The 14,439-nt window shown below is 47.3% G+C and overlaps 1 protein-coding gene and 1 pseudogene across 2 annotated transcripts; both read right to left on the bottom strand.

The window, feature by feature from the left end:
• Positions 1-795: 795 nt before the first annotated feature.
• LOC311010249 (zinc-binding protein A33-like) lies at positions 796-2,268 on the bottom strand (annotated as a pseudogene). The gene has a single exon. The product of its transcript is annotated as a zinc-binding protein A33-like (transcript).
• Positions 2,269-7,355: 5,087 nt separating this feature from the next.
• On the bottom strand, positions 7,356-9,446 carry LOC311010248 (zinc-binding protein A33-like; the record flags this gene model as incomplete). The annotated part of the gene is made up of 1 exon (XM_084040788.1): positions 7,356-9,446. The coding sequence occupies one exon, from the start codon at positions 9,444-9,446 to the stop codon at positions 7,989-7,991; it is 1,458 nt and encodes a 485-aa protein (XP_083896914.1). The 3' UTR covers positions 7,356-7,988.
• Positions 9,447-14,439: the final 4,993 nt, after the last annotated feature.

The raw sequence follows: 14,439 nt of genomic DNA, 5'->3' as shown, positions 1-14,439 counted from the left end.
GGTGAACAACAAAGCTGAGCGTTATTTAGCTGCCATAAGTTGTTTTTAACAAAGCAAAATAAAACTGTCTGTCTGCGGCTCGCAGCTCCCTCTCTGTCTCTCTCTCACTGTCTCTTCACTTTTCTCACGTTTGTCTGTTGGTTGCTCCAAAAAAATGGAAGATTGAATTAGGGACAAAAGTTATGTTTACAACCATGAGGTGTGTAGGAAAAACACAGAACTGTGTTAATTACTGGACGGACAGATGTTCACAAAATGGAATGGTATATTTACATATTTATACAAGGAGTAGGTCATTTGGAAAAACCACAGAAACTTTGACTTTGAACGCATCGGTGAACTGAATAAGCCCCGCCCCCCTTTGTTCAGACCTCAGAGTGCCGCAATCAGGAAGTAAGCATTGACAGACAGGCAGGCCGTCCAATTATCTTCTCCGGCCATTTTTGATTGGACGGGGTTTTTACAGTCCTGCCACGGCCACAGATGAAAATTTTAAAATGTTTTTTATGTCAGAGCATTTAATGTATTCATTGCTATCGGTATGTTACAAGGATTTCAAGGTATATAACAGAAAGTATTTCTGGATAGAATCACCTACTCAACCTTTAAGTGTATTTGATGGACATGTTACATTTTCTTGCACTTTTGTTCAAATACGTGAAACTAAGGTAATATATAGAATATGTCTGACAATCAACAGTCACACTTGGTAGAAAGGAAACAGGGAGATTATTACATCAACATTCACTTTTTGTTCCATTCTGAACAGTAAATCATTACGTTTGGTTTCAAATGAAAGATTTTCTTTAAAAACCTGAACAAACGACGACCACCACTCTGAAATCCTAATGAGTCGCTGAGAGCTCACCTCCCTCCCTGAACATCACAGAAACCTCACTTTGACACATTTTGATATCAGCTGTTTTAGCATCACCAGCTGGTCCGATACAGAACCAGGGGAAGAGTTTCTCAGTAAAAGTGTCTCTGTGAGTGTAGATGTGAGTCATGTCCTCAGGGTTGTAGAAAGACACCTGCCCCCCATCATAGTCCAGCTGGACTGTGATCCTCTGGAGACTCTTCTCCACTCTGACAGTCTTACCAGTTCCATTAGTGTATTTTCCCCCTTGATAAAATAAACACCAGATTCCATATTTTGGTGACACATCTACCTCTCCCTTCATGTCATATGACTCTTTAGCCAAACCTATATGGATGGTATCCCACCTCCACCTCCCAGCTGTGTTTCCCTGAGCTGAAGCCCTCAGAGCCCAGAACGGTGGCATACTCAGTGTTTCTCTCTGGATTGTCAGGAAGCTGCAGGTCTGAGTCTCCCCATCTCACCTGGGTCAGATCATCAGACAGACAGAGAATGGAGTGTGCAGTGTTTGGGTCCAGAATGACGGGACTGAAGTGGACCACATCCTTCATCTTCTCCCAGACCCTGAAGGACAGGTTGCCCAGATGTTTGGCCACATCTATCAGCGCTCCCGAGACCGGATGTGGATCTGACAGTGGGGTCTGGACTCTGGCTCTGGTCTGAGTGGATTTATAACTGCTGAGGAACGGCACGTTGTCTTTCTGCAGGTCTTCTTCAACAGCAGAGATACTGTCTGACAGAGAGGAGATCTGATCCTGGATCACCTTCATCTCTCTTCTGATCCTCTTCCTCTTCTGCTCCTCTTCCTCCCTCAGAGCTGCCAGTCTGGACTCCTCTTCCTCTTTCAGGAACTGGTGCAGCTTGTTGAACTCTGCTCTGATCTGTGTCTCCGTGGACAACAGCTGCTCCTTGGAGTGTTGAATCATTCCATCGTTTGTTTCCTCCACTTGTTTGTGTTTGACCCTCTTGTCCTTCAGAGACTCCAAGTCAGATCTCATCCGGTCCTTCAGGTCTCTGACTGCTTGTTCTATAGGAACCACCTTGTGACCCTGGTGGAGAGAAAACTCACAGACAGGACACACAACTCGATCTTCATCCTCACAGAACAGCCTACCCTCTTCTGGGTGTTTACTACACACCACCTCCACCTTCTATTCCTCTCCCTTTTCTGTCTCAGGTGATCCAGTTTCCAGGTTGAAGTTCAGCGGAGGAATATCTTTGGTGGATTTTCTTTTACAAATGGGACAGTTTTTGTTGTTAGCTTGTTCCCAGAATCGTTGCAGGCAGCTTGAACAGAAGCTGTGGCTGCAGCTCAGAGACACAGGATCACTGAAAGTCTCTGAACACACGTGGCAGGTCAGGAAACTTTCAAGAAGATCTCTCTCAGCCATTTCCTCTGGTGTGAATGATCCTTTAACAGCAAGACTCACCGAAGCTGTGTGATCAGTCCGTATGATCCGTGTTAATAGTCCACGTCCTTCTACCTGGAATGGCGTCGAATCACTTTTCAGTTTCACTTTCCAACATTTTAAGTAAACAAGCTGACATTTCATTCTATCACCAGCAGATGGTAGTATTTGATTTACTGTCAGATTTCACAGCAACTTTGTATGTAAACAATTTATTTGTAAGTGAAAAAGAAGATAAATGAGAATATGTATTGACATTGTAAACAAATTTCTGAACACAGAAACACAGAGGCTAAAACATTACAATTCAGAATTTGTGTTCATCACGTTTTGTATCAATGTAAATCATCATTTAATTAAATGACAATGTACTCTTCCAAGACAGTGAAAATACTACAAAAGAAGTATTTCACTTGTGTAAAACATTTCCTCTGAAAATACACAGACACATTATACTCACCTTTACATCTCATTGTACGCAACACAAACGTGAATAAAAACGTAAATGTAAAACAAAACCTACACGACCATTAATGAATCCTCCACCATCAGGCCAGTATCATCAGTCTCTCACTGGCCTGCAGAGGGCAGTAGAGTAACCAAAAGTTGCACTCAAGTGAGAGTATTGTAGCGCCGGGGAGCCTGTACGCTTGAGAGGGACTCCATTGCCCATTACGCCTTGCGGCCGGAGGCGGATATAGCTGGGGGCGGGTGTTATGTTTTGCCGGGGCCTTGTTCTAACGTGTATGCACTGTTGGTGGTAGCACAGGTTACTAATAAAGCTGTTCGAAAAGTGAGCTATCTCCGTTGTTCTTCACACGAGCCGAGCTCGCCACATTGGCCACCTGGTGGCCTAACATAAAACTCCCACGCTACAATGGAGATGAACCACCAGAGACTTATCTGCTCCAAGTGCAGCTGGCGGCACAGCTAAATGCTGGACTGAGGGAGAGACAGCGGGGCACGTCGCCCTCGCCCTGGAAGGAAAGGCCCAACAGGTCCTCACGGATCTACAGCCAGGGGAGCTCCTACAGTGGGCCGACATCAAGCGGGCTATACAGTGCCGGTTTAGCCACCGGATGTTCCCTGATGACGCCAGGAATGAGTTGGCTCGCCGGCAGAGAAGGGGAGAGGCTGGGCGCCTACGCTGCTGACCTACAGCTTTACGCAAGACGAGGCTACCCAACCTTCGATAGTGCCACACAGGAGGAACTCGCCCTCCAAGCGTTCATCCAGGGCCTCCAACCAGAGCGACTACAGGAGCACATTCGCCTGTTTGAGCCAATGACACTTCCCTCAGCACTAACCGAGGCAGAACGGGTGGAGCACGTCCTGCAGCCAAAGGACCGCACTCCTCGGGAGAGACACCGGGTGTGCCAAGCGGTCTACGAAGAGAGTGACGAAGAGGAGGTGGCACGCCAGGTGACATCCACATCCCCCCATCCACGACAGCGACGTCAAGGGCGGACCCGCAGAGACGTGGAGGGCTGCTACAGGTGCGGGGAACCAGGCCACATGGCACGCCACTGCCCAGCCCCCGCTCCTCGACCCATACCGGCCCAACCTTTGTTAAACTAGTCTGGGGGGGCACAATGAGGGGACCACCTCCCGGGAACGATGCACCACCCCTCGTCGATCCATACGCAAGACTCGGCCGGCTGGGCAGTGGTCGAGGACTGTACCTGCACTGCGCACTCAACGGGACCCCATGCAGGGCTCTGGTTGACACAGGCTCCACCATATCCTTGGTCCGACCAGGAGTTTTGCCCAATATTAAGGACGCCAGGCCACGAGGCTGGAAAATCACACAACGCCATATAACCACAGTCACCGGTGGGCGGGCCAAGATGAGAGGAGAAGGGCTGGTTCAGGTGTCTGTTGCTGGCCAAATCACCAACCACAACTTCTGGTTGGCCGAGATCCAAGACCCCTGCATCATTGGCCTGGACCTCCTAACCAAGTGGGTCGCCTACATCGACGTCACCAGGGCCGAGCTTCATCTGTGATGCTCGACACAGCGGCCGCCGAAGTTCCGTTGGCACCCTCCAGCAGCCCAAACACCATCAGCTGAAACCAGAGATGCTGTCGAGGATCTGCTCCAGCGGAGCTGTGAGGGTCTAGACCCGGAGCAAAAGGGCCAGCTGCGGGAACTGTTGGGACTGTTTGCTGATATCTTCGCAGCCAATGACGAGGACTGTAACCGGACTAACTTGGTCCAGCATCACATTGACATTGGAGACACACGGCCCATTCGTCTCCGCCCACGCCGCCTGCCCTTCGCCAAAAGGAACGCGGCCGAGGGGAAAATCAGAGAGATGGCAGCGGCGGGGGTCATCGAGCCGTCTGATAGTCCATGGGCGGCACCCGCAGTCCTGGTGAGGAAGAAAGACAGTACCTGGCGGTTCTGCATGGACTACAGACTCCTCAACGAAGCCACCAGGAAGGACTCTTACCTGCTGCCCTGCATTGACGACGCCCACGACCCCATTGCTGGGTCTAGGTGGTTCAGCTCCCTGGACCTCCGCAGCGGCTATTGGCAGGTGGAGTTGGCAAAGGAAGCGCGACCAAAGAGAGCGTTCTCTATTGGTCAGGGACTGTGGTTCACCGTAATGCCCTTCGGGCTCTGCAATGCCCCGGCCACCTTTGAGCGCCTGATGGAGAGGGTCCTGGCCGACATCCCCCCAAGCCGCTGTGTGGTGTATCTCGACGACCTGCTGGTCCACGCGGCCGACTTCGAAGGGGCTCTATGTAACCTGAGAGACGTTTTCAAAGCCATTCGCCAGGCCGGGTTACGTCTGCACCCGAAAAAGTGCAGCTTACTCCGGCAGCAGACGTCCTTCCTGAGCCACGTTGTCAGTGCAGCAGGGGTGTCCACCGAGCCGGGAAAGGTCGCTGCAGTGAGGGACTGGCCAGTTCCTCAGAACATCCAGGAGCTGCGGAGTTTCCTAGGGCTGGCCTCCTATTATCGGCGGTACGTTAGAGACTTTGCTACCATCGCCAGCCCGCTGCATCAGTTGACCCAAAAGGGCCAGGTGTTCCGGTGGGGCGAGGACTGCACTGCCGCCTTCACGCAGCTCCGGTCCGCCCTTACGACAGCCCCTGTTCTGGCTTATCCCGACCCCAAACTACCGTTCATCCTGGACACTGATGCCAGCAATGTGGGGGTCAGTGCAGTGTTGTCCCAGGAGGGGGAGCATGGGGAACAGGTAGTGGCCTACTACAGCTGTTCTTTGAGCCGGCCGGAGAGGAACTATTGTGTCACCCGCAGAGAACTGCTGGCCATCATCCTCGGGCTCCGCCACTTCCGTCCCTACCTCTACGGGCAGAGGTTCCTGCTGCGGACTGACCACGCATCCCTCACCTGGATGTTGCACTTTAAAGAGCCTGAGGGTCAGCTGGCCAGGTGGCTGCAGATACTGCAGGACTACGACTTCGAGGTACAACATCGCCCAGGCCGGCTCCACAGCAATGCTGACGCCCTGTCCCGTCGGCCCTGTGAGGTGGGGGACTGCAGGCACTGCCAACACGCTGAGGAGAGGGAGGCGTCGACCCCTAGAGTGGCAGTCCTGCACGCTGACCCCCCAGACGATGGCAGCAGTGACCACGAGGCTCTCGACCCCCAGCAACTCCAGGAAGATCAGAAGCAAGACCTTATCCTCTCCCGGGTTCGGAGTTGGCTGGAGCAGGGACAATGACCAGCATGGACGGCTGTATCCCCATTGGACATGGAGACTAAAGCCCTTTATTCCCAGTGGTCCAGCCTGGTCCTCCGGGGAGACCTCATCTATCGTCGCTGGCAGGCTCCCATGGGGCATCGTCACATCCACCAGCTCCTTATTCCTCGTTGACGGCGCTCACAAATCCTCCAACTCCATGGTGCAGTGGGCTCGGGGCACTTCGGGGTTTCGAAGACATTACATCGTCTCCGGTCCCGGTTCTACTGGCCGGGTTGTCACCAGGACGTGGAGCTGCACGTCCATCGATGCGACTCCTGCACCGCCAAGAAAGGGCCAAACCGACGCTCTCATGCCCCTCTGCAGCAGTACCAGGTGGGGGCCCCCATGGAGCGGGTGGGCGTCGACATCCTCGGTCCATTTCCAGTCACTGACAGTGGGAACCGGTATGTCCTCGTGGCAATGGACTACTTCACCAAGTGGCCAGAGGCGTACGCGGTTCCTGATCAGACCGCCACTACCACTGCTGAGTACCTGACCAACGAGATGTTCTGCCGGTTCGGGGTGCCAGAGGAGCTGCACAGCGACCACGGCCGGAGCTTTGAGTCCCGGATTTTCGGGGAGGTCTGCCGGCGATTGGGGGTAAAGAAGACTCGCACGACTCCACTACACCCGCAGAGTTGGTGGAACGGTTCAACCGGACTCTGGCGACTCAACTCGCGATCCTGACCAGCCAGCGGCAGTGGGACTGGGACCTGCACCTCCCTATAGTTCTGTGGGCTTACCGGACGGCAGTCCAAGAGTCCACCAAGTGCACCCCGGCAGCTCTTATGTTTGTAGCGCCGGGGAGCCGGCATGCTTGAGAGGGACTCCATTGCCCATTACGCCTTGCGGCCGGAGGCGGATATAGTTGGGGGCGGGTGTTATGTTTTGCCGGGGCCTTGTTCTAACGTGTATGCACTGTTGGTGGTAGCACAGGTTGCTAATAAAGCTGTTCGAAAAGTGAGCTATCTCCGTTGTTCTTCACATGAGCCGAGCTCGCCACAGTATTGTTACTTTCAAATAATATGAGTCAAGTAGAAGTAAAAAGTAGTCATCCAAATAGTTACTTGAGTAAGAGCAAGAAAGTATTTAGTGGAAAAACTACTCAAGTACTGAGTAACGTCTGATTTACTGGTTCAATAATCACAGCATCAACGTAAAATAGACTAAATAGAAAATATAAATGTGCAAATTTAGATATTGCCAAACAATATTTCTGTCACTAAAACAATATTCAATTTAATCTCTACAAAATAACAAAAAGTGAGGCAAATTCAGCCGCAAGAAACACTAATAAATCCTTTAGCATGCTCAATTTAGTAAATTCATGTTTACAACCATGAGGTGTATAGGAAAAACACAGAACTGTGTTTATTACTGGACGGACAGATGTTCAGAAAAAGGAATGGTATATTTACATATTTATACAAGGAGTAGGTCATTTAGAAAAACCACAGAAACTATGACTTTGAATGTATCGGCAAAGAGAAAAAGCCCCGCCCCCTTTGTTCAGACCTCAGAGTGCCGCAATCAGGAAGTAAGCATTGACAGACAGGCAGGCCGTCCAATTATTTTCTCTGGACGTTTTTGATTGGACGGGGTTTTTACAGTCCTGCCACGGCCACAGATGAAAATTTTAAAATGTTTTTTATGTCAGAGCATTTAATGTATTCATTGCTATCGGTATGTTACGAGGATTTCAAGGTATATAACAGAAAGTATTTCTGGATAGAATCACCTCAACCTTTAAGTGTATTTGATGGACATGTTACATTTTCTTGCACTTTTGTCCAAATACGTGAAACTAAAGTAATATATAGAATATGTCTGACAATCAACAGTCACACTTGGTAGAAAGGAAACAGGGAGATTATTACATCAACATTCACTTTTTGTTCCATTCTGAACAGTAAATCATTATGTTTGGTTTCAAATGAAAGATTTTCTTTAAAAACCTGAACAAACGACGACCACCACTCTGAAATCCTAATGAGTCGCTGAGAGCTCACCTCCCTCCCTGAACATCACAGAAACCTCACTTTGACACATTTTGATATCAGCTGTTTCAGCATCACCATCTGGTCCGATACTGAACCAGGGGAAGAGTTTCTCAGTAAAAGTGTCTCTGTGAGTGTAGATGTGAGTCATGTCTTCAGGGTTGTAGAAAGACACCTGCCCCCCATCATAGTCCAGCTGGACTCTGATCCTCTGGAGACTCTTCTCCACTCTGACAGTCTTACCATCTCCAACAATGTATTTTCCCCCGCGATACAATAAACACCAGATTCCATATTTTGGTGTCACAGATCTCTCTCCCTTCCTGTCATATGACTCTTTAGCCAAACCTACAGACCAGACAGGATGGTCTCCCACCTCCACCTCCCAGCTGTGTTTCCCTGAGCTGAAGCCCTCAGAGCCCAGAACGTTGTTATATTTTGAGTTTCTCTCTGGATTGTCAGGAATCTGCAGGTTTGTGTCTCTCCGTCTCACCCCGGTCAGATCATCAGACAGACAGAGTCTGGAGGATGCAGTGTTTGGGTCCAGAATGACAGGACTGAAGTGGACCACATCCTTCATCTTCTCCCAGACCCTGAAGGACAAGTTGCCCAGATGTTTGGCCACATCTATCAGTGCTCCTGAGACCGGCTGTGGATCTGACAGTGAGGTCTGGACTCTGGTTCTGGTCTGACTGGATTTATAACTGCTGAGGAACGTCACGTTGTCTTTCTGCAGGTCTTCTTCAACGGCAGAGATACTGTCTGACAGAGAGGAGATCTGATCCTGGATCACCTTCATCTCTCTGCTGATCCTCTTCCCCTTCTGCTCCTCTTCCTCCCTCAGAGCTGCCAGTCTGGACTCCTCTTCCTCTTTCAGGAACTGGTGCAGCTTGTTGAACTCTGCTCTGATCTGTGTCTCCGTGGACAAGAGCTGCTTCTTGGAGTGTTTAATCATTCCATCGTATGTTTCCTCCACTTGTTTGTGTTTGTCCCTCTTGTCCTTCACAGACTCCAAGTCAGATCTCATCCGGTCCTTCAGGTCTCTGACTGCTTGTTCTATAGGAACCACCTTGTGACCCTGGTGGAGAGAAAACTCACAGACAGGACACACAACTCGATCTTCATCCTCACAGAACAGCCTAGCCTCTTCTGGGTGTTTACTACACACCACCTCCACCTTCTCCTCTCCCTTTTCTGTCTCAGGTGATCCAGTTTTCTGTCTCTCAGTAAAGGAGTCAGCCAGTCCCTTCAGGGTGAAGTTCGGCGGAAGAATATCTTTGGAGGATTTTCTTTTACAAATGGGACAGTTTTTGTTGTTAGCTTGTTCCCAGAATCGTTGCAGGCAGCTTGAACAGAAGCTGTGGTTGCAGCTCAGAGACACAGGATCACTGAAAGTCTCTGAACACACGTGGCAGGTCAGGAAACTTTCAAGATCTCTCTCAGCCATTTCCTCTGGTGTGAATGATCCTTTAACAGCAAGACTCACCAAAGCAGTGTGATCAGTACGTATGATCCGTGTTAATAGTCCACGTCCTTCTACCTGGAATGGCGTCGAATCACTTTTTACTTTCACTTTCCAATATTTTAAGTAAACAAGCTGACATTTTATTCTATCACCAGCAGATGGTACTATTTCATTAACTGTCAGATTTCACAGCAACTTTGTATGTAAACAGTTTATTTGTAAGTGAAAAAGAAGATAAATGAGAATATGTATTAACATTGTAAACAAATGGCTGAACACAGAAACACAGAGGCTAAAACATTACTATTCAGAATTTGTGTTCAACACGTTTTGTATCAATGTAAATCATCATTTAATTAAATGACAATGTACTCTTCCAAGACAGTGAAAATACTATAAAAGAGGTATTTCACTTATGTAAAACATTTCCTCTGAAATTACACAGACACATAATAGTCACCTTTACATCTCATTGTACGCAACACAAACGTGAATAAAAACCTGAATGTAAAACAAAACCTACACGACCATTAATGAATCCTCCACCATCAGGCCAGTATCATCAGTCTCTCACTGGCCTGCAGAGGGCAGTAGAGTAACCAAAAGCTGCACTCAAGTAAGAGTATTGTTACTTTCAAATAATATGAGTCAAGTAGAAGTAAAAGTAGTCATCCAAATAGTTACTTGAGTAAGAGCAAGAAAGTATTTAGTGGAAAAACTACTCAAGTACTGAGTAACGTCTGATTTACTGGTTCAATAATCAGAGCATGAACGTAAAATAGACTAAATAGAAAATATAAATTTGCAAATTTAGATATTGCCCAACAATGTTTCTTTAACTAAAACAATAATCAATTCATTATCTTCAAAATAACAAAAAATAAGGCAAATTCAGCCACAAGAAACACTAATAAATCCTCAAGCATGTTCAATTTAGTAGTTTCAAAACATTCTCTTCTGTCTCACTGTCACTCATTTTTATAACAAAGCTTTTGAAACCAGCTCCGTTCCGTCCTCCTGGTAATGCCAGAGATATTTGGAGCCCATCAGTGCTGCAGCTCAGAGACACAGGATCACTGAAAGTCTCTGAACACACGTGGCAGGTCAGGAAACTTTCAAGAAGATCTCTCTCAGCCATTTCCTCTGGCGTGAATGATCCTTTAACAGCAAGACTCACCAAAGCTGTGTCCTTTTAGGGATTACAATCCTTATTATCAGAAACATGATAAAACATGACAAAGTTCACACCGGTGTGGACTTTGTCATAAGAATACCAGGAGGACGGAGGGAGGCGTGGATGTTAGCGTGGCCCGCCACAGAGCACCAGCAGAAAGAAAAGTTGTACCCGGCCGGTGGTTTTGTGTTCTGTCATGTGACTACCTGGCTACGTTTGATTGGTGAAATGGAGTCAAACATAGCTAGTGGCTACTGAAGGGACCTCACCATCAGGACTACACAAAGCGGCCTACGCAGGCCCAGGAGCCTTCACATGCGGTCAGAACAAAGGGACAAAGGGGATAATAAAAAACTACAACTGCCATTTTGGTTTCACTTCTCACCAAGGTGCGAAGTGCAACGTCACACAACTGGTGCCCTATTGGCTGACAACCACAGGTACCCCAGGGGGTCCCCGGGAGCAGCCGTGAGGTATAAAAATTGCGCCGCCTTAAGAACTCTCTCTTCCATCGCAACACGACGTTGCAACAGGGGGTGAGCTCCTCCACCGCAGCACACCGCTGCAACAGGAGATGAACTTTTAACTTCTGCAGCGTTTCCTTTGTCTTAGGCCACAGTCTTTTCCCAAACTCGCTAGACGAGCGACAGACTGTTTTCCCCCCGTTTTCCGCGACTCGCCCCTTTGCTTTTACTCATTTTTGGATCCTGAGAGATCGCCGCACCCGCGCAATTCTTTGTTTGCCTGAAGAAGAGGAACGAAAGGTTCCTTTGTTTCAGTGACCAGTCGGAAGGATAACCTCTGCGCCCTGTCTGAAGACAGCTGACTAAATCGCCAAGCTGTGCGATTCTATTGTTGCCCACGGAAGGAAGGAACACAAACTGTTTTCTTCATTCGAGTCGACCATTGAGAGACAACTGCTACGCCCTGCTCTCGTCTGGACTCCACCGACTCGTCGCGTCCCCCGCTGCTGCCGAGGACTCGCAAACCACAGCCCGCCGCCGGGCTCATTGTCAGGTTCGTGTCGCAAAGATTTTGGCTGAGTTCTATATTAAAGGATTTACGGTATGCCCTGCAATGCATTCTACTCACGGCGAGTGTGGAGAGACGGCGCGCTGCTGCCTCCCGCAAGCTCTCGAAAATATTTTAAACTGAATGTTGTCGATCTAAAATAAATACAGATTCAGCAACTGCATAGCTTATTTCTCGCTTAAAATGTTTTCAGAAACACGTTTCGGTGAACTATTGTCGTAAAATAAGAGAACGATTTCAAACGAGCCGCCATGTTGGTCGGTTTGAAATCCGGGAGCAGACAGGACAGCTGTGAAAGCGATCGTCCAATCAGGTGCAGCCATAAAGTGTGCACTGATTGTATAAAGGAGAGCGCCTGTCAATCATCTTCCTTTGTAATGTATGTCATTTAGGCCTCATTGTGAGGCTATTTTGGTGCCAATGCAATTTCTTTTTGATGTGTAGGCCCTCATGAATAATTTCAAATAGCCTACCTGTGTTGAGTCCATGTTTGGCCTTTTCAGTCCGAAAGTGCAATCTGGCCCCCTGAGGTCTCACTTCACAAAAATCTGGCCCCCTGTCCAATTTCACCCTGGCATCCCTGGTGTAGGATATGCTTGTAATTCTTGTTAACGTGTTTTAAGTTTTGATCACGGACTGCCAAGTCCGTTGTTTTATGTGTTGTTGTATTTGAATGCTGATTGTGTACCCATGCCGCTGGGTTTCATTTCTGTAACAGTGCCTGTCGAACCTCGGACACATTCACGAGCTCAGTAAGCGATCTACCATCGGATAAAGGACCGGGTTTCGCCGAATGAACGCCAGTTCATTCACAACCTCCCGTGTGATTGTAATAGCTTACTGATCCTTTGTGTATTACGCGCGCATTCTATCTCTCTCTTTGTTCTGGCTAACACACATGTGCACACACATACACCACCCCCAAACGTATCCTCTGCCAGCTGTTTCTGTCTCCGGACACAAAGGAAATAGCTCCATCTGGTGGCTGTACCCGGCCATCACTCTCTCTCTCTCTCTCTCTCTCCCTCTCTCACGATTCTATCTGACGTCAGTGGCTCGGCCCCTGAACGCTGTGAGGAATAGCTCCACCTGGTGGTCGTCCCCGGCCATCTCTCTCTCTCTCTCTCTCTCTCTCTCTCTTCCTCCACACACACACACATACACACACGCACACACACACACTCCACGTGGGTCTCTTCTTTTGTTTAGCTTAGCTTTGTGTGTTAGGTAGTTAGATAGTAAGACTTTGTTAATTGCAGTGTTATTGATTGTCATAATTAGTACTGATTTTAATAAATCTTATTATATTTAAACTAGCAGTCTCTTGTGCTTGTTGTGTATATGTCACTGGATAACAGCAGGTTGTGAAGGCTAGTGCTCGAATTTCACGCCTTTTTAATTGTTTGATTGTTTTTATACTTCTATGCCAATGAACACGATGATTGGCATGTGAGAATAAAACCTTTATATTGAGACTGAATACAGTTTTAGGTTATCTTTTTTTCCCTGATCCCAGGGTGGTGCCCCGTAGATTTATGATTATATCATTGTCGTTGCAACTGAAATACCAGTTTAGTCTAGTGCAGGTGAGAGTTTGGCAATGAAATACCAGTAGACATAATATCCGAATCTGAAGATCTTTTAATGCTGCAGCATGAGCCATTCCCAGTGTGACACAGGAATGACTGAAGAGTCACTGTTTCTGTTGGCACTTATAATGCAGTTGAATTTACATATAGGTCTGACATCCTACAGCCCCCGTTCCAGGTGTCCCCAGAAGTTGTGTTTGATCAAAGGGTCATTGTCTTATCCTGCATCAATGGGCTTGTCTGGCGACGCCCCTGGTGACAAATGGTCCTGCAATACCTATGAGGACAGACAGCCATTTGCCCACAGAAATTCATGATTAAATAGGAATTTCCCTCACATCATAATAATATATTAAATATAATTATTAATATCGATAATCATATTGACATTAATAATTAGCTGTTGATAACCAAATCTGCTACTGCTACTACCCCAACACTACGTTTGACTACATTTGACAGACAGGAAACATAAACACAGTAGAGCAAACAGAAGCTCTGCAAACAATACAATAAAGATTCTTGTTAGAGATGAAGATTAAGGGGAACACTGCTGGCAAACTTTAGAATTCAACATCGACAATTCAAAGATAAGGTCAGGTCTTTGCAGCCAACAGTTGTAGATCAATGGATTAGACGGATATGATTTTAAAAGGCTGGATCTATTTCTGATGAATGTGTGGCAAAAACTGTATGCATTGATTTATTGTGTTACTATATCAATGTCATGTCCACCTACCAGTCTTATCAAACATGCTGACAAGGAGTAAAACATTACAAAAGGGAGTAAGTTGAGTGCTTACTGGCACAACCGTCTTTTCTTTCAAGTGATCACACTTGACAACTTTAAACTTCTGACATTGTGTAAAATGTGTTAACTGTAAACTCCAGGTTTTTAAAGTGTCCATCACTTTAACGTCTTTATAGTTATGTGTACAGTTTGTGTTTTATTAATTAAGACTTTGGACCTGATGTTTTCTGACATTTTTACAGAGGCTCCAAATGTGTCATATCCATTCATTTTCTGAAATGGTCCCTGTGAACCAAATCATGTTGTTTTCCGTTCTATATCTATAACCGTGTGGAGCAGCACACTGTCGACTAACAGTCCACGTGTAAAGATGTTTTATCCAAAAATATTAAAATAAAAACAATGACATTATTTAGCCTGGGTTTTAAT

The sequence above is a fragment of the Eutrigla gurnardus genome (assembly GCF_963514095.1).
Source record: "Eutrigla gurnardus genome assembly, contig: SCAFFOLD_54, whole genome shotgun sequence".
NCBI lineage: Eukaryota > Metazoa > Chordata > Actinopteri > Perciformes > Triglidae > Eutrigla > Eutrigla gurnardus.
This window is presented reverse-complemented; position numbering and strand designations above follow the sequence as displayed.